General features: G+C 39.2%; 1 protein-coding gene across 4 annotated transcripts in view; it reads right to left on the bottom strand.

Annotated features, from left to right (window-relative positions):
* CORIN (corin, serine peptidase) overlaps positions 1-18959 on the bottom strand; it is a 222459-nt gene that overhangs the window by 1219 nt on the left and 202281 nt on the right. For all 4 annotated transcript variants that reach the window (XM_011975028.1, XM_011975029.1, XM_011975030.1 and 1 more), the window contains 2 exons: positions 6593-6864; positions 3503-3636 (listed from right to left, as the gene is read on the bottom strand). In XM_011975028.1, coding sequence (XP_011830418.1) covers positions 3503-3636; positions 6593-6864 — 406 coding nt within the window. The remainder of the gene's footprint in view (positions 1-3502; positions 3637-6592; positions 6865-18959) is intronic.

The raw sequence follows: 18959 nt of genomic DNA, 5'->3' as shown, positions 1-18959 counted from the left end.
GAAAAAAAAAAAGTTAAATATGTGAATTCATTGTGGAAGGTTACAAATACTCCTTGATCTACAGACTTTCAAAATTAGAAGCATATCTATAGTCTTCCTACTTGGTATTGTTGAAGAACATAGGACTAATGTTTCTCAATCTTCTTCTAAACATTTTCCACATATTAGCTCATTTAATCTTTACAAAATACCTAAGAGTTTGTATTATTTATTATATCTGTTTTGGAGATGTTGAAACTGAAGCACAAGTTAAATAACTTGTTCATTGACAGAGGCTGGATTTGAATCCAAGCAGCCTGGTAACAAGACTCCAACTCTATAATTACTAGGCCACCCTGCTTCTTAGGAACATTCGTGAATATTATTGCTATGAAAGAGAAATTGGGCCTGGCACGCTGGCTCAAGCCTGTAATCGTAGCACTTTGGGAGGCTGAGGCGGGGAGATGACTTGAGGTCAGGAGTTCCAGACCAACCTGGTCAACATGGTGAAACCCTGTCTCTACTCAAAATACAAAAATTAGCCAGGTTTGGTGGTGGAAACCTGTAATCCCAGCTACTCCAGAGGCTGAGGCAGGAGAATCGCTTGAACCCAGGAGGTGGAGGTTGCAATAAGCTGAGATCACACCACTGCACTCCAACCTGGGAGACAGAGTGAAACTCCATCTTAAAAAAAAAAAAAAGAAGAAGAAGAAGAAAAAGATTAAAATTTTGTTTGTGCTGTACACTTTTGTGTAAGTGATGATCTTTGAATTTGTAACTTTCCAATACCCTAAGCCAAAATCATAAGCATAGAACTTGCAAAGAGCTGAATAACTTTTTCTGCTTAAGAGCCGAATTGAATTTTTTAAAGCAAAATTTATTTGTTACATGTATATAATGCTTAGACAAAAAAGAAAAATTTCCTGGAAACGTTTCACAAACTGTTTTCACAAATTTGTTTTCACATATTTCATACACATAAGGTATTTCATTCTTGATCTCTCCTTATATAAAATAAATAAGATGCTCGCCTATTGAAGTGGATCTATGATGTCAGAGGGTGATTAAAATGGAACGTGTTTACAATGTCAGCACATTTTCACCTCCAGATCAGACATTTAATAAAATAATTATTTAGCATCTACTTTTTGAAAAGTTCTGTGCTAGTGTATAAACAAACAAACAAGCACTATTTTTGTCCCAGAGCAGCCTAAAGTCAGCTTGGGTAACAAGAATAACTTCACATGAAAGCAAAATCTAAAGGCTAGAAAGAGGAGTTCAAAGGAATGAGTGATGACATCCAGGTGGAGAGGAATAAAAAATGCCTTCCTGAGATGTGGGTTTTGATTTAGGCTTAGTGAGTCAGGTAGGCACTCCATTAAATGCAAAACATAAGGTGAAAAGCAAGCAATTAAAAATGAAAGTGAGACTACAGCTAAAGGCACAACGGATCTGGTTTGTTCTTTTGGTCCTCTTTGTAATATTGGGCTTGAAACCAACATATTTGGCTTCAGTATTGGCTTATAGATTGTCACAGACAAACTCACACTTCATTATGTCCTGTTGATATGATTAAGGAAAATAATATATGTCATATAATAGAGGTTTAAGTAGAAACATTTGCTTCTGATATAGTAAAAAGTAGGTTTTGTTTGTTTTGTTTTCTACCTGAAGCTGTGTTAGAGAATATCTGGTATGCATTTAGCATACCCACACCACTGAAATCCCACTACTAAAGAAGTTGGCAAGACCTGGTTCCTATTAGGCATCATGATAAGAACATGCCCGTGCCTGTGTCTGTGGGCCTTCAGCTCTCTGTCAAGGAATCATCTCCCTTCCCCTCCTTTAGCAATTGCCAAGAGATGATCTTGAACATGTGCCAAGAGGTGCTAGTTTTTGATAAACCTCCAGATGACATTGGAGAGAGGTAGAAATGTATTTATATTAATCATTGCTGCCAGACTGCCCGATTTCATATCCTCAATCTACCACCTTCATGCTGGCTGATTTGGGGAAAATTACTTAACCTCCTGTATTCTTGATCTGTTTAGGGAAAATAAACACACCACCATATGGGTTGATTATGATATTTAAATGAGTTATTAGAAAGCGTTTTGCAGAGAGCCCGAAACATAATAAGCACTAAACTGATAGATTTTAATATTGGTGTAATTACTATTCATTGAATGTCTAAGTATGTGCCAGATATCATATACAGATATGTGAAAGATACAGGCTTCTAAATACATTAACTTAGTTAATCTTCATGGACAGAATTAGTCCCACTTTACTTATGAAAAGCTATCCAGAGAGGTTAGATAACTTCATCGGGTTATACTGGTCTTAATGGCAGAGATGAGCTACAACCCAGATCTTTCAGGCTTCAAATCCTGTGCCCCACACCCACATCATGCTGCCTCCTACAACACTTTTTTTGGGCCTGGGAAATCAAACCCAGTCCTCCTGTAGAGAAGGGAGGGATTCCTTTACCACCACCCACCTCAGCAGGATGACGTGAGGCCATGAGGCAGAAAGGAAGGTGGTCTCAGTGAAACGCCAAGGGAGCTGTCTGCTCCCTCTTTCCCATGACAACTGTCTAAGCAATCACCACAGGGCCATTTTCAATACCCTGATTTTTCCATTCTAAAATGGATCATCAAAAATATAATGTATTTACATTGAGTTAGTACTTAAGAGCACTGTTGTATCTTTTCTTCATTACTAAACTGTAGTGGGCAAATTACTCCAAAGCAGTAAAATAACAAAGGTGCTTCACAGCAGCATAGTATAATAACTGTCTTCCCCAGTTTTTGTTACAAGCTTATTTGAGCACTTGCACTTTTCCCTCCTTTCCTAGGAGCCAGTCCAGTATAATGTTCGATGAGTGTCTATTAAGTAAAAATAAAAAGGCACCTCTACACTGTTACGTTAATATGTTCTACAAACTCTCATGGCTATGAATCCTGAGTATCTAAAGGTTGAGTTCAGTGACATTTGAGGACATGCTGGCAATCAAGTGAGGGCCCAGACAACACCAGTGTGATGACCCCTGAGACAGAGTTAGTCCTGTCTCACACCCTGGAAGTTGGGGTGTTGATGTGTGTCTTAATGCCATCACTCCAATGACTGACAATGTCCTTTCATGCCTGCCCTGCTTCCCGGGGCAGCCAGGTGGAAGCCATGGTTACTACTAGCTCCTCTTAGAACCTCGTTTATCCTAACCACTAAAATGGTTGAATGAGATGAACAGGAAAAATTGTTTTTCTCCTGTTGCTGACCAAGGGTGATGTTCCCCATGCAGTAGATGAGACAGTAGAAGGCACCCTGAATAAAGAGGATGGGTGTAATTAGGAGAATTGTGTACCAGCTGCAGGAAAATGTGCTGTAAATAATTAAACATTTGGCAACAAACAATTTTCAAAAAATATTTCCAAAGGGCTGTACGTGAGTAATAATGAGTTTATGGGAATGCACTGAAGTTACTGTTGAAATGAATCTCCTTGGTAACCAGAAAGCAACTTACCATGCATGAATCAACTGTGCCAGACTCATAGCCAGCACATATCATCCGAGTGGTGATGGTCTTCATGTCAAAGTGGGACTGACACTGTTCCAGAGAAATAATGCGGACTTCTCCCTCTTGCAGCTTAAAAGGCACTGAATTTGAAAAAAAATAATAATAATAAGAATATACATATGATGGTAAAATGACTCAAAAGTGAGGCTAGTGAAGCTAGCCAAATATGAAATGCAAATATAATATAAGTATTTTTATACCAAGAGAGGCATATTCTTTACTTGAAATGTCATTTTAAAGACACGGCTGGTTTGGAATCAGAATTTTCTAGTTAGAAGTGTTCATAGCAATTATCCAGTGAAACTCCTTTATTTTATTAACGGGGAAATCGAGGCCCAGACTGGTTAAGTAAGTTGGTTCATCCTTATCATATGCTATAACAAAAACAATAGCTACTACAAAGAAAATGAAACAATCAAGCCAGAGCTCTGCTGGCTGCCAGATAGGAGGCTGCCAGTTCAGCATCAACTCAGCATGATAGTCCTGCTCTGCTAAAATAGAGAAAACCTGTTCATTCTAACAGAGAAGGGTTGTCCTATTCTTGATGAAAAGAATGTGTCTCAATATGTGCCCCAGCAGCCCCAAGTTCTTACTTGAGGTAAGAACCTCTAATCCTAGAGGATATGACAGAGAGATGTTGAAAAGCTCAAAGCCATCCCTTGGTATTGACAGAGAGAATATGTGAATTCCATCTTGCTTGAAAGTTCTTGAAGAACGACAATGGATTTCTTGCAGCAAGACAGCGTGAATCTTTCACTGTTTAGCCATTCTGCAAAATTATACACACTGTTCTTCTTTGAAACAGTGATGGTGAAGCATCACTGGATACCTTATAGGAAGAAAGAGCCATTTTTAGGAAAATCAATGTGATGCAGGCAGTGGATGTTTCATAGATTGTCTAAAGAATAAGAAAAATAGCTAACATTTATTGGGCACTAGTGGGTCTCATTGTCTTTAATCTTTACAACACTCTGGTGAGTTAGGCAGTTGCTTTTTTTTTTTTTTCCATTTTATAGTAAGCTTGAAAGTTGTATAGTCAGATCAAGCAGGTCTTTCTTACTGAATTCAGCAGAATTTTGCTTTTTTTTTCAGACAGGGTCTCATTCTGTCACCCAGGCAGTGATGAGATCTTGGCTCACTGGAGCCTCCACCTTCCAGGCTCAAGAAATCCTCCCGCCTCAGCCTCCCAAGTAGCTGGGACTACAGGCACACACCACAATGCCAAGCTAATTTTTTTTTTTGTACAAACAGTTTCACCATGTTTCCCAGGCTGGTCTCGAACTCCTGGGCTCAATTTATGCTATACTACATGTGTGCAGTGTGCATTATGTTGCAGTATCACTCTGAGTTCAATATGGATATTGTCAGAGGATTGTTACATGTGAGTTTTTTTTGAAAAAGTCATTGACTTCTGCCTATTGAATTTCCTTTCCATTCTGTAATTGATGAAACAATGTAACTCAAAACTTATCTGACTAAATTTTAAGAAAAAAATTCTTTCAAATATACAATTTCTAAGGCCATAACAGAATGCCTATATACATTATCATTCTTGAAAGCCATGGCATTATACTTGATATGGGCAGAGTAGGCTGTACTTGGAATTTTTTTTGTTTGTTTGCTTGTTTGTTTTTTTAAGTCTTAGGTGGCTGGATCACCTGCTGTCAGGAGTTTGAGACTAGCTTGGACAACATGGCAAAACCTCGTCTCTACTAAAAATACAAAAAAAAAAAAAAAAAAAAAAAATTAGCCAGGCATCATGTCGCATGCCTGTAAATCCCAGTTACTTGGGAGGCTGAGGCAGGAGAATCACTTGAAACTGGGAGGTAGAGGTTGCAGTGAGCCAAGATCGTGCCACTGCATTCCAGCCTGGGCGACAGAGCGAGACTTCGTCTCAAAAACAAACAAACAAACAAACAAACAAACAAACAATTATTATTCTAAATTAGGTCAAACTGAATGAGAGAGTCCATTGTAGGGGCTGAGAGTAAGTACATAGTACACATTTTTAATTTCCACATGTTTTATATGTTTAAGTCATCTACACAGCCAAACTATTTTAATCAATTTAAATAGTCAAATAGCAAATCAATATGATTTCTTGAAGGACTTATAGGTTGTACTACAGATGTAATACACATAAGACCAAATCATAACATAAAATTGGAGATATGACCATGCAGCTTGACTGCAGAGTCCCTGTGACTGTCTCTATCATTGGGCTATCTTCAGGCAGTTAGAGACAGTCCAAAGCACAGTTGTGGCAGGTCTCCTCCTGCCACAAGGAAGCTCCAAAACATTTATAGTAGCTCCCTGGAGAGAGATTCTGAGGTGTGGAGTGGGATTTTTGGAGACTGCATTTGAGCTTGACCATTTTAAATGCCATGGTTCATTATTAATGTCTATCTATGATTCGCACAGCAAATGAAGTGCGATACATCGCTAAGTATTTACCATTTGTGGCTATCTTTTTGTAAGAGAAAATGGGAAATTATGGCCAAAAGCAACCTAGTTTTTGGTTGTAGGTACTGGGTCTCATTCTGTCACCCAGGCAGTGGTGAGATCTCGGCTCACTGCAGACTCCACCTTGCAGGCTCAAGAAATCCTCCCACCTCAGCCTCCCAACTGAGCAACACAGTGTTTCTCAGGCTCCTGAAGATCCTGGCTGATATGGTTTGGCTGTGTTCCCACCCAAATCTCATCTTGAATTGTAGTTCCCATAATCTCCATGTGTAATGGGAGGGATCTGGTGGGAGATAATTGAAACATGGGGGACAGTTACCCTCTTGATAGTGAGTTCTCACGAGGTCTGATGGTTTTATAAGGGGCTTTTCCCCCTTTTGCTTGGTACTTCCCCTGGCTGCTGCCACGTGAAGAAGGACATGTTTGCTTCCCCTTCCACCATGACTGTAAGTTTCCTGAGGCCTCCCCAGCCCTGCAGAACTGTGACTCAATTAAACCTCTTTCCTTTATAAATTACCCAATCTCAGGTATGTGCTTATAGCAACATGAGAATGGACTAATACACTGGCTTACTTTTATTGCCCATGTGGCCCCAGCCTGTGATATAGCAGTACGTATCAGGCTCTAGCCACTGCTCCGGGCTGGGCAAGCAGACAGGCCGGACATAGCCAGTCTCACTGATGTCTTCATTTAGCTCAATGATGCTGATGTCATAGTCCACCACTGCTCGACTGTAGCGGGGATGCAGGATGATGGTCTTCACAAAGCGTGTCTGCATGAACACTGATGGATGGTCTAGATTGTTGATGCCAAGCACCACTTTCCAAACTGCAGCATTCTCTCTCCTAAAATTATAATTCAAGAGTTATTGGCATCTTAAACTCTAGTTTATCATGTGAAATTCACATGTAATTTTAAATTAAAATTAAAACATTTTATTTATGTAAATAATGGCCATTTTCATGCCCACTTCTCAATGTATTCATGTAAGTGGCATTTATATAATAGCCTGAGTGGTTAGTAAATAAGTATTATTGTTGCAGAAAGCTTAGCTCATGATTCCTGAATGGGGCTAGTCTTTAACATAAAACTTCTTCAGTTTTAAAGGTAAGCAGAGTTAGTTACTTGCTTCACAGAATGAGCAAGATAATGAAAAGCTATGTGAAAAGTGAAAAAGAAGAACAAGCCAAGATTAAGACATTCCTCCAAGAAAGAGCAAGTGACTTGAAGAAATGCCAGAGGAACCCCCTACAGATTTCCAGCTCAGAGCTTAAAAAGGTCACCTACAACCTCCAATGGTCATTCTCATACTCCACTGTTTTTGAATACTTGTCAACAATATTTTAGTCGATTCCCACCTTAAAATACTTTCTTCACTTGACTTCGAGGTCTTGCCATGCTCCAAAATTTCTTCCAATCTCATGGGCCCTTCCCTCTCAGCCTTCTCTTCTGGGTTCTCCTCTTTGGCTCTCAGTCTCCACATGTTGAAATGCTCTGGAACTTCACTCTCAGCTTTATATTCTCACACTCTTGATTTCATCTAGTCCAATGGTTTTAAATCCCACCATACCCTGGTGACTCCCAAATGTATATCTCCAGCTCTATCCTTTCCCTGAGCTGCAGACTTAATGGTCAATGGTCTATTTAACACTCTCAGTTGGATGTTTGATCATAGCCAACATTTATTGAGGGCTCACTATGTATCTCACAGTATTTAAGCATTCAGGATTCAGTTTACAGTAACTTAATACTATAACCAGCCCAGGTGAATTTTCTCTTTTTCTTACACCCAACACTGAATGCATCAGCAAGTCTTCGCCACTCCTACTCTCAAATATATCCCACATCTTACTGTTTCTCCCTCCTCCATGGCTACAATCCTAATCTAAGCTACTCTCAACTACTTGGACCATGCAATGGCCTCCCAAATCATGGTCCTTCTTCTAATCTTAGTCCCTATAATCCATTTTCCTTACTATCAGGATATATATTGACTATATCCCCTATATCAGTCAGAGCAATATTTTAAAAATAAAATTAGATCAATCCATCTTCTGCTCACTATTCTCCAAAAGCTTTGTATCACACTTGAGACAAATCCTAGAGTCCTATCCCTGGCCTCTGAGGCCCTACACCATATGCTCATTCTCACCCCAAGGACTTTCTTGTTAATTCTGAACATGCCAAGAGCATCCTCAACTCAGGAGCTATTTCCCTTGATGTTCCCCCAGCTCTCACATCAGTCTTACCTTTACTCCTTCTCTTCATCCAGGTCTCAACTCAGACATCCTCTGCTCAGAGCTGTTTTCCCAACCAACCTGTCTCACCCTTACTCTGTCCCCTTCACTCTACTCGACACTGCTTTAATTTTCTTCTCATACTATCCATTGATATCAATGACACTGATATAACCATTTGTCTATTCTATGTCTTGGCCCCTAGAATATAGTTACCTCTGTGAAGGCAGGGATTTGGCTGGTGTTTTTCACTGGTGTAGTCACAGGGCTTGGTACCTGGCCAATAGTAGGTCCTCAACAAGTACCTATTTAATGATGGTTCAATGAATGTTTTTGACTCTAACCACAAAGGCAGGGTCTGTTCTTCATTACTCCCTCCATCCCTTCCTTCACTCCCAGGCTCTCCTTCACCAGAATGGCCAGGATCAAAAATGTTGACATTTATTGGACCACAGTGTTGGGGCAAGGGTAGAGCTTTAATTATGGGCACTCCCTTATACTCTGGTAATGTGAGTCAGCCACACCACCACTGTTCCTACGTAGGAGCTTGTGATCAAATCAACTAAAGTAGGTTGATTTGACTAGCTAGACCAATTGTTTCTCAACCCAGGCTGAACACTGAATCATCTGGGAGTCTTTAAAATAGTGATTCTCTGGACATCACTCAATATCAATTGAAACAGAAGTTCATGGGCTGGGTGGGGCCTGTGAGTCAGTATTTTTAAGAGTTCTCTAGGGAATCTTAGGCAAAACCCCACCCACACCCCTTCTTTTCTTGGCATGCCTTTCTTTACCATCAGCATGGCAAAGATTCGAAAGGCTGAGATTTCAAGAGAGTTAGGAAGGAGGAGCCAAGGTAGGAACTCACTTGGTTTTTAGTATTGTTGGATACTTGGGCCAGACCCTACTAACAGACCCCCCTATATAGTCATGCATGTTGCCCTTTTTCTATTAAAAATAATAATAATAATAATAATTTCAGGGATATCAGGGAAACGAACATCATTCAGTGAATAGAGAGGTAGAGATACATGGCAATTTGTCTATGGCAAGCATGGTGTTAGGGATTACAAGAATAAGCAAGAAAAGCATGATCCCTGCCTATACAAACATTATAATTGAGTGAAGATAGACAATTAAATAAACAATTAGATTAAAATGCAGGTAGTACTATCACATGAGCATTACACGATAATGTTACAGAATAATTTTTTTCTTTTTCTTTTTTTCTTTTCTTGAGACAGGGTCTCGCTCTGTCACCCAGGTTGGAGTGCAGTGGCATGATGACAGCTCACTGCAGCCTCAACCTCCCAGGCTCAAGAGATCCACTGGCCTCAGTGCCCCACCAAGTAGCTGAGACTACAGGCACACATCACCATATCTGGCTAAATTTTTTTGGAATTTTAGTAAAGATGAGGTTTTGCTATGTTGCCCAAGCTGGTCTTGAACTCCTGAGCTCAAGCAATCCTCCCTCCTTGGGCCTCCCAAAGTGCTAGGATTACAGGTGTAAGCCACCAAGTCCAGCCCAGAAGAATCATTTTTCATTACATAAAGCTGTCACTAAAAGAACATGCTTATCTTTCTTTCTTTCCTTTCCTTTCCTTTCCTTTTTCCTTTCCTTTCCCTTCCTTTTTCCCTTCTTTCTTTTACTTCTTTCTTTCTTTCCTTTTTCCTTCTTTTTTTTTTCCTTCTTTCTTCCTTCCCTTCCTCCCTTCCCTCGTTCCTTCCTTTTTTACTCCACAGTGATGAGTGCATGACCATTTGAGAAGTTCAATATGTACTTGAGATTCTATTGTTTCAGACATCTGAAATCAAGCAATAATTGATTTCAAATTTCTGCCTATTTAATAGCTTATTGCCCCTGAATAGCATTACTAAGTTTTGGCTGTGAAAAACATTCATCCACATGCTTAAATCATAAGCAGTACTTTGAGTAATCGAACATTCCAAATTATTTGTAACAAAATTGAATAACATCAAAATTCTGGACTTAATTACCGTACTGAGATTAATGTAATTCTAATTATAAAAAATTAATGTTAATAAAACTACTAAACATTAATTTGTATCCAGAAGTCTCTTGTTACACAATCTACTGTCCTTATGGTATTAATATCCACCAAAAGAAAAAAAATGGCCGTAGGAAATTCACGTACTTTTTTGTATTCAGTGATGACAGTGTTCTTTTCTTCTTTTTGTTATGTGTATATAGTGAAAAATAATGTCTTTTTTAATGTCTTCCCTCCTATCACCCTGGGTATGGCAGAAACCAAAAACAAAACAAGAAAAAAAACCAACCTATTGTTTGAAAGAGTTTCCCAGGGTGAAGGACACGTACATACATGGTGATTGTCACATCAAGCAAATACTAAGAAGAAGGAGTCAGGAGTAATGGCAAAGACAGCCCTGTGTCTGGGTAGAAGCAAAAAGAAGGAGGACCATTTCAGCCTACATGAATGCCACATGAGTTTAATATCAATTCTAAAGTACGAATTAGCTGGATGTGGTTATGCGCACCTATAGTCCCAGCTACTCAGGAGGCTGAGGCAGGAGAATCGCTTGAACCCTGGAGGTGGAGGTTGCAGTGAGCTGAGATCATGCCACTGCACTCCAGCCTGGGCGACAGGGCTAGACTTCATCTCAAAAAAAAAAATAAGAAAGAAAAAAAAAGAAAAAAGAAAGAAAGAAGTACCATTGGAGAAACGTATGGAAACACACTCTGATCCTAAGACTGTTTTAGTAAAAAGAGTTAAATTACGGCCAGGTGCGGTGGTTCACACCTGTAATAACAGTACTTTGGGAGGCTGAGGAGGGCAGCTCACCTGAGGTCAGGAGTTTAAGGCCAGCCTGGCCAACATGGCAAAACCCTGTCTCTACAAAAAATACAAAAATTAGCTAGGTGTGGTGGCAGGTGCCGGTAATCCCAGCTACTCAGGAGGCTGAGGCATAAGAATCACTTGAACCTGGGAGGTGGAGGTTGCTGTGAGCTGAGATTGGCCATTGCACTCCAGCCTGGGCGATAAGATCAAAACTCCACCTCCAAAAAAAAGGCTGCGGGGGGTGGGGGGGGGAGTTAAATTAGGCTACCAAGAAAAGAAAGCCAAGTATAGCGGCTGAAAATCTTCAGTTTAAAGGGAATTACTTGGCATTTGGCTGTCAAGTCTCAAAGCAGCAGCAAGGAGAGCTGGCACATCCTTAAAGAAGTTTGTGCAAAGAACTTCAGACTGTGAGAGGAAGGAAGCAGGCCAAGGTGAAGCCAGGTGAGAATCCACCAATCCCAGGGAAAACAACTGAGGAAGATGTTAAAACACCTTGTTCTTTGTTCTCACTGTGGATAGTATTTTATTCCTTGAAATCACATTTAGAGTTTAATCTGCTTCATGTTTACAATATTGTTTTAATAATAAATACACTTTATAGACAATATTGAGCTTGTATGATTTCAACTTTCAATTCTTCAATTATTAACTCTAGAGAGAAAAAAAAAAAAAAAAAAAAAAACTCAGGCCAGATGCTCAGAGACACTATAGCATCCAGAGGAATTTATTCAGAATTGCACACACAATGTCTCTGGAAGCAAAAATCAGTCCCTTTGGTTTGCAATTTGCCACACTCAGCTCTAGTTTAGACATGAAATTTTTCACTCAATTCAGCTAGTCAAATTTAAAGATTTCTATCTTTATCTTTTCTTAGGAGTGAAAAATTTTCCTTCTCTCAACCTCTCTGACTTTGCTTAGAATATCTTATATTTAATATTTTTCCTGTTTAATAAAGGTACTATTATAATTAACGCCTACGATAAAAATTTCTCTATTTTACAAGACTTACTCCAGAAATAGCATAGCTAAGTGGTGATTTGGAGATCATCTGAAAGTTAACAAATCAGCACTAAATAAAGAAATACCACATTATGGCATCATTGCTGTTCTACAAATTTTAGGAATCTCTTACTTTTAATATTGTGCTCTGTCCTTGGCATTTCATTTTTATTATTTTTTTATTTTTATTTTTAGAGATGGAGTTTCACTCTTGTCACGCAGTGAAGTGCAATTGCGCGATCTCAGCTCACTACAACATTTGCCTCAGGGGTTCAAGCGATTCTCCTGCCTAGCCTCCTGAGTAGCTGGGATTATAGGCACCCGCCACCATGCCTGGCTAATTTTTGTATTTTTAGTAGAGACAGGGTTTCACCATGTTGGCCAATCTGGTCTTGAACTCCTGACCACCCACCTCGGCCATCCAAAGTGCTGGGATTACAGGCGTAAGCCACCATACCCAGCTATCCTTGATATTTTTTAAAATGATCTGTAACAGGCAAGGTAAAAAGATTTTTTTTCTTCAACTTTTATTTTAAGTTCTGGGATATATGTGCAGCAAGTGCAGGTTTGTTACATAGGTAAACGTGTGCCATGATGGTTTGCTGCACAGAACAACCCATCACCTAGATATTAAGCCCAGCATCCATAAGCTATTCTCCCTGATGCTCTTCCTCCCCCACCCGCACCCCAACAGGCCCCAGTGTGTGTTGTCTCCCCACATGTGTCCATGTGTTCTCATCATTCAGATCCCACTTATGAGTGAGAACATGCAGTGTTTGGTTTTCTGTTCCTGTGTTAGTTTGCTGAGGATAAGGCTTCCAGCTTCATTCGTGTCCCTGCAAAGGACATGATCTCCTTCCATTTTATGGCTGCATAGTATTCCATGGTGTATATGTACCACATTTTCTTTATCCAGTCTATCATTGATGGGCATTTGGGTTGATTCTATGTCATTGCTATTGTGAATAGTGCTGCAATGAACATATGCATGCATGTATCTTTATAATAGAATGACTTACATTCCTTTGGGTATATACACAGTAATGGGATTGCTGGGTCAAATGGTATTTTTGCTTCTAGATCTTTGAGAAATTGCCACACTGTCTTCCACAATGGTTGAATTAATTTACACTCCCACCAATGGTGTAAAAGCATCCCTTTTTCTTCACAGTCTTGCCAGTATCTGTGGTTTCTTGGCTTTTTAAAAACTGCCATTCTGACTGTTGTGAAATGGTATCTCATTGTGGTTTTGATTTACATTTCTGTAATGATCAGTGATGTTGAGGTTTTTTTTCATGTTTGTTGGCCACATGAATGTCTTCTTTTGAGAAGTGTCTGTTCACGTCCTTTGCCCACTTTTTAATAGGGTTTTTTTTTCTTGTAAATTTGTTTAAGTTCCTTATAGACTCTAGATACTAAACCTTTGTCAGATAAATAAATTGCATTTTTTTCCTCATTCTGTAGGTGGTCTATTCAATCTGATGATAGCTTCTTTTGCTGTGCAGAAACGGTTTAGTTTAATTAGATCCCATTTGTCAATGTTTCCTTTTGTTGCAATTGCTTTCGGTATTTTCCTCATGTAATCTTTGCCTGTGCTTATGTCCTGAATGGTATTCCCTAGGTTTTCTTCTAGGGTTTTTATAGTTTTGGGTTTTACATCTAAATCTTTAATCCATCTTGAGTTAATTTTTGTATAAGGTATAAAGAAGGGGTCCAGTTTCAAATTTCTGCATAAGGCTAGCCAGTTCTCCCAGCACCATTTATTAAACAGGAAATATTTTCCCCATTGCTTGTTTTTGTCATGTTTGTTGAAGATCAGATGGTTGTAGGTGTGTGGCCTTATTTCTGGGTTCTCTATTCTGTTCCATTGGTCTATGTGACTGTTCTTGTACAGTACCATGCTGTTTTGGTTACTGTAGAATTGTAGTATAGTTTGAAGTTGGATAGGGTGATGCCTCTAGCTTTGTTCTTTTTGCTTAGGATTGCCCTGGCTATTTGGGCTCTTTTTTGGTTTCATATGAATTTTAAAATAGTTTTTTCTAATTCTGTGAAGAATGTCAATGGTAGTTTAATGGAAATAGCATTGAATCTATAAATTACTTTGAGCAGTGTGACGATTTTCACAATATTTATTCTTCCCATTGATGAGCATGGAATTTTTTTCCATTTGTTTGTGTCCTCTCTGATTTCCTTAAACAGTGGTTTGTAGTTCTCTTTGAAGAGGTCTTCACTTCCCTTGTTAGCTGTATTCTTAGGTATTTTATTCTATTTGTAGCAATTGTGAATGGGAGTTCATTCATGATTTGGCTCTGTGCTTGCCTGTTGTTGGTGTATAAAAATGCTAGCAATTTTTGCACACTAATTTTGTATCCTGAGGCTTTGCTAAAGTTGCTTATCAGTTTAAGAAGCTTTTGGGTTGAGACAATGGGGTTTTCTAGATATAGGATAATGTCATCTGCAAACAAAGATAATTTGATTTCCTCTCTTCCTATCTGACTATCATTTCTTTCTTTCTCTTGGCTGATTGCCCTGGCCAAAACTTTCAATACTGTGTTGAATAGGAGTGGAAAGAAAGGGCATCCTTGTCTTGTGCTGGTTTCCAAGGGGAATGCTTCCAGTTTTTGCCGATTCAGCATGATATTGGCTGCGAGTCTGTCATAAGTGGCTCTTATTATTTGAGGGATGTTCCTTCAATACTTAGCTTATTGAGAGTTTTTAATATGAAGGGATGTTGAATTTTATTAAAGGCCTTTTTTGTGTCTATTGAGATAATCATGTGGCTTTTGCCTAGTTCTTTTTATATTGAACCAGCATTGCATCCTGGGGATAAAGCCTACTTGATAGTGGTAGAAAAGCTTTTTAATGTGCTGCTGGATTCAGTTTGTCAGTATTTTATTGAGGATTTATGCATCCATATTTATCAGGGATACTGGCCTGAAGTTTTCTTCTTTAGTTGTACCTCTGCCAGGTTTTCATATCAAGATGATGCTGGCCTCATAAAATGAGTTAGGGAGGAGCACCTCTTTTTCAATTTTTTGGAATAGTTTCAGCAGATATGGTACCAGCTCCTCTTTGTACCTTTGGTAGATTTCAACTATAAATCTGGTGAATAGACTTTAGAATAGAGACTTCAAAGTAAATGTATGAAGTGGCTGGGGGAAATTCAGTAAGTACAGACTGTCACATCACAAGCCCTACCCATTCTGAGGGCCATCTGCCTCTCAGCTCCAGAAAACTGTTGTCATGTTGGAATGCTCAGTGGAACCTGACCTTCCAATTGTCCAAGGAAAGCCAAAGTTCTGGATTTTATGCAAAATATCTGTGGTTTTAAATGCTGCCTAAAAATTTAAAAATGGATACAACAAGCAAACTAGATTGGCAGCCTGGGTGTCTCAATAGGATATAATCTCAATAGTTTTCCAAGTGTTTCTACACACTTTATTCCAAATGATCCTCACACCAACTGTGAGATGTAAATAGAGATTCATTGTTCCATTTTAGAGGAGAGAAATCAATGACTCAGAGGAGATGAGCAACTCACATGAAGTCACAGAGACAGCAAGTGATGGTAATAGACTAAATTGCTGATCCTTTGAACCTTATACACCATATCCTTAAGACTAAACTTCTCTGAAACAAAGACAAGGGTCCACAGGCATCAAAAAGGATTAAGGTACTGGGCACAGGAGCATATAGGATGGATGGAGACTCTTGTGAGTGATAAGGTGACAGATAGAAGGAAGATGTGTGCTCTTTCCTGAATGTATCCCTCAAATATGATAGAAAGCTAGCCATCAGTGATAAAATTACAGGAAATGACCAATTCTATTATGCCAGGTTCCAAACAATGCAAGAGAAGGGCCTAGTCACATACATATTCTAGACCTTCAAGAATCGGGTTTCAGAATGTTTTAGGGGGGAAAAGCTATGATAATATGTCTAGAGATTCTTAAAGCAGTCATGGCTCAATAAAGTTGGAAGAGTTTAAGTGCCAAATTCTGATACTACTATCACAAATAATTGCAGTATGTAAGAAAATGAAGAATCAGCTGAACAGTAAATGTGACTACATAAAGATCTCAGAGTAGGCAAGAGCAGTGGCTTACACCTGTAATCCCAGCACTTTTGGGAGGCTAAGGTGGTCGGATCATGAGGTCAGGAGTTCAAGACCAGACTGGCCAACAGAGTGAAACCCTGTCCCTACTAAAAATGCAAAAATTAGCCGGGTGTGGTGGCACGTGCCTGTAGTCCCAGCTACTTGGGAGGCTGAGGCAGGAGAATCACTTGAACCTGGGAGACGGAGGTTGCAGTGAGCCGAGACCGCGCCATTGCACTCCAGCCTGGGCAACAGAGCAAGACTCCATCTCAAAAATAAAAAATCTCAGAGCTTTGAAGTCTACCATAAAAGAATGGCATGAAACCAAAGTAATTGTCCAAAAGTCTTACTTATTGAATGAGCAGGACTTTGTCTAAAAAGAAACAAAGTGGGAAAAATAAAAATGGCTTCTTGGCAAAATGATGTGCAAAATAGAACAAGAAAAGAGGAAAATTGTTGTCTTTAACAGATAATTTAAATGTTTGTAGAAAAGTAAGACAAAGCAGAACCATTTGAAGCTTACTTTACCTCCAATTTCTTTTTTTGTTGTTGTTTTGAGACAGAGTTTTGCTCTTGTTGCCCAGGGTGGAGTGCAATGGCACGATATCGGCTCACTGCAACCACTTCCACCTCCTGGGTTCAAGTGATTCTCCTGCCTCAGCCTCCAGAGTAGCTGGGATTACAGGCACCCACCACCACGCCTGGCTAATTTTTTCTATTTTCAGTAGAGATGGGGTTTCATCACGTTGGCTAGGCTGGTCTTGAACTCCTGACCTCAGGTGATCCACCTGCCTCAGCCTCCCAAAGTACTGGGATTACAGGCGTGAGCCACCACACTTGGCCCTTTACCTCCAATTTCTATATTCAAGGAGAATAATCTTCAGACAATACCCAGATGATTAATCTATGTGATGAAAACATACAGTTACTTAATACATTGGAAATGGTGAATTGATGTGTGGTCCAAGGCATGGGAGGAGCTGGTAAGAGATCACTGACCCTCTGCAGATGAGTTAACATTTCTAGTTTCAGACAAATTACAACCCCACATACTGAAATGACTACCGATATGATTACTAAGCAACACCAAGAAGAGGCTGACTTGTCCACTAACAAATATTTGTTGAGTGGCTGCTGTATGCCATGCTGAAAGAAATAAAAATTCAAGAATGAGGAAGGCAGATGGAGTTCATGTCTTCATAGAGTTTTCGTTCCACTAAACTAGATAGTAAAAAAAAAAAAAAAAAAAAAAAAAAGTTACAAGAACAAATAAGATGATCTAAGGCACTTAGAAGCAAAAAAATATATGGTAATGTAGTAGAAGATTTGACAGGGCAATTGCTTTGGCTAGGTTGGTTAGGGAAGGTCTTTGAGAAAGTGACACTCAAATTGAGACTTGAATAATGGAAAGAAAGCAGTTTTAAGGCTCTATGAAAGTATTCCAAACTGCAGAAACAGCAAGTACAAAGGTCCTGAAGCAGGAATGAGCTTGGAGGATTTCAGGAGCTGAATGAAAGCTAGAAAGGTTGGAGTCCAATGAGTGATAGGAGACTAGAAGGAGATGCAGTCAAAGTGGTGGGACTAGATCTTAATAGGCTCCAATGAGAAGATTTTATTCTTGTTATAAAGGGAAGTCAATGTAAAGTTTTAAGCAGGGGAGTGACATGGTGTGATTTATATTTTAGAAAGTTCACTATCTCACTGTGTGAATAATAGGTAATAAGGGAACAAAAGAGTAGTCAAAAAAAGTCAGATAGGAAACTGTTTCAGTAATCATTATGGATTGGTTGTGTCCCTCTAAAATCTGTATGTCGAAGAAGTTGTAACTCCTAGTATGTTATAATATAACTTTATTAGGAAATAGGGACTTTATGGAGGTAGCCTCATTAGGATGGGCTTGAATCCAATATGACTAATCCACATATATATAACACCGGCAGGTTATATATATAACCTGGAGAAAACTATCTGAAGAGGAAGGCAGACAGTAGGGTCCTGCTTCTACAGACCAAGGAATACCAAAAATTGCCAGGAAACCACCAGGATCTAGGCAACAGGCATTCTCTCTCACAGCACTCAGAAGGAAGAAACCCTGCCAGTACCTTGATCCTGAACTTCTAGCCTCCAGAACTGTATGGCTCAAATCACTCAGCTTGTGATACTTCGTTCTGGCAGTCCTAGGAAATAAATAGTCCAGAAGTGAGATGATGGTGGCTTGGAGTAGGGTTATAGCTTTAAGATGGGAGAGGTGGTTGGCTTCCACTTTTTTGGAATAAGATTCTACAGAATTTACTGATAAAGTAAATGTGAGAAGAATTAAGCCTGACTCCTAGGTTTGGCATATTAGCAAACTGATGGATGATGCCTTTTACTGAGATAGGGGAAGTTTGTGAAGCAACAATTATTTGTTCAGTGGGAGAAGTGAGAAATAAATAGATTTGTTTGGGTCATGTAAAGTAGCATGTTTATTACATGTTCAAATGAACATCTTCACAGTTAAACGTATTCATGTGAAGTTGGTGGGTAGTGGTGATTGGGTGGAAATCTGGGCTGGGCTGGAGATATAAATTTAAAAGTTATGAACAAATATTTCATATATTTGATATTCAAGTATGATATTCATATTGCTATTCACATACTTTATATTCATATTTTTCAAATATGAAAAGTATTTGTTCAAATCAGAACTAGTATATAAACCATGTGATGAGATGAGTGACTCTAGACATACAAGAAAGCCAAGAATTTGGTACTGGGGAACTAAAGCATTCAGTAGCCTAAAAAAGGAG

Source organism: Mandrillus leucophaeus, unplaced genomic scaffold (genome assembly GCF_000951045.1).
Source record: "Mandrillus leucophaeus isolate KB7577 unplaced genomic scaffold, Mleu.le_1.0 Scaffold1504, whole genome shotgun sequence".
NCBI lineage: Eukaryota > Metazoa > Chordata > Mammalia > Primates > Cercopithecidae > Mandrillus > Mandrillus leucophaeus.
Note: the sequence above shows the minus strand (reverse complement) of the source record. Positions and strands in the feature narration are given on the sequence as shown.